This window comes from Corvus brachyrhynchos, unplaced genomic scaffold (genome assembly GCF_000691975.1).
Source record: "Corvus brachyrhynchos isolate BGI_N302 unplaced genomic scaffold, ASM69197v1 C11710573, whole genome shotgun sequence".
Taxonomy (NCBI): Eukaryota; Metazoa; Chordata; class Aves; order Passeriformes; family Corvidae; genus Corvus; species Corvus brachyrhynchos.
The window spans coordinates 1-821 of NW_008245334.1; the positions used below are offsets into that span (position 1 = coordinate 1).

The following is an 821-nucleotide window of genomic DNA, read 5'->3' on the forward strand; positions in this document are numbered from 1 at the left end:
CTCTAGTTAACTAGATTACGCTTGTAGGGGAAGCAAACCTGTTCCTCTGCCCTGGGGTGAGGCTCATCCCTTGTCCCCTCTTGTCTCTCACAGAGTCTGCCACAGAGTGGTGTTGCCTGGCTCAGACAAGTGTCCAGCCATGGATTAAGACACAAGTGCTGTTGTCGTGGCATGGCATGTGGAGCTGCAGAGCAGCAACTGCTCTTGGACAGGGTCGTTGCTCAGAGCACAGGGTGCAGGGAGGGAGAACAGGGAGAGCAGGCACTCTGATGTCCTTGGGGAACAGGGGACTGTGGGGACTCACCTCAGTGACTTTGTTTTGGCTTCGCAGGGGTGAAAAACTCCCTCGTGGCCCATGACATGGCATTTGAGATGACACGGGCTCCCTGGAGCCCAGAGCAGCAGATAGAGCGGCCACGACTCACCAAGAAAGTCCTGGACACGGAAGACCAGGCTGCCTTCCGACTCCAGTCAAAGATGCCCAGATACATCTACTTCGCAGCCAACAGCAAAAACAAGTGGGGCCACCAGCGTGGCTACAGGATCCAGATCACCAGTTTTGCAGGGGACCACATCCCCGAAGCCAGTTCCATGGAGAGGGCCATCAGCTGGGCAAGGTCAGGCTGTTCTGGCTGGGATGGCAGGTTCTCAGAGACCCTCTCAGCCCTGCCAGCTGGGAAGGCATTGCTGGATGTCCCTTGATGGGAGGCACAGGGAAACATTCTTCTGGGGTTGCTCCATTAACTCTGCCCTGCCTCAGGGGCTGCTCCCATCTCTTTTCTTGTCCTCAGGTACCAGCTGGCTGTCACCCGGAGGAAGGA

At 56.9% G+C, this 821-nt stretch overlaps 1 protein-coding gene across 1 annotated transcript; it reads left to right on the forward strand.

Moving 5' to 3' along the window:
- Nucleotides 1-16: 16 nt before the first annotated feature.
- LOC103623055 (membrane primary amine oxidase-like) lies at nucleotides 17-816 on the forward strand (the record flags this gene model as incomplete). Its single annotated transcript, XM_008642093.2, has 2 exons — nucleotides 17-617; nucleotides 792-816. Coding segments are annotated over exons 1-2 (282 nt in total), but the record flags the coding sequence as incomplete, so codon positions are not given.
- Nucleotides 817-821: the final 5 nt, after the last annotated feature.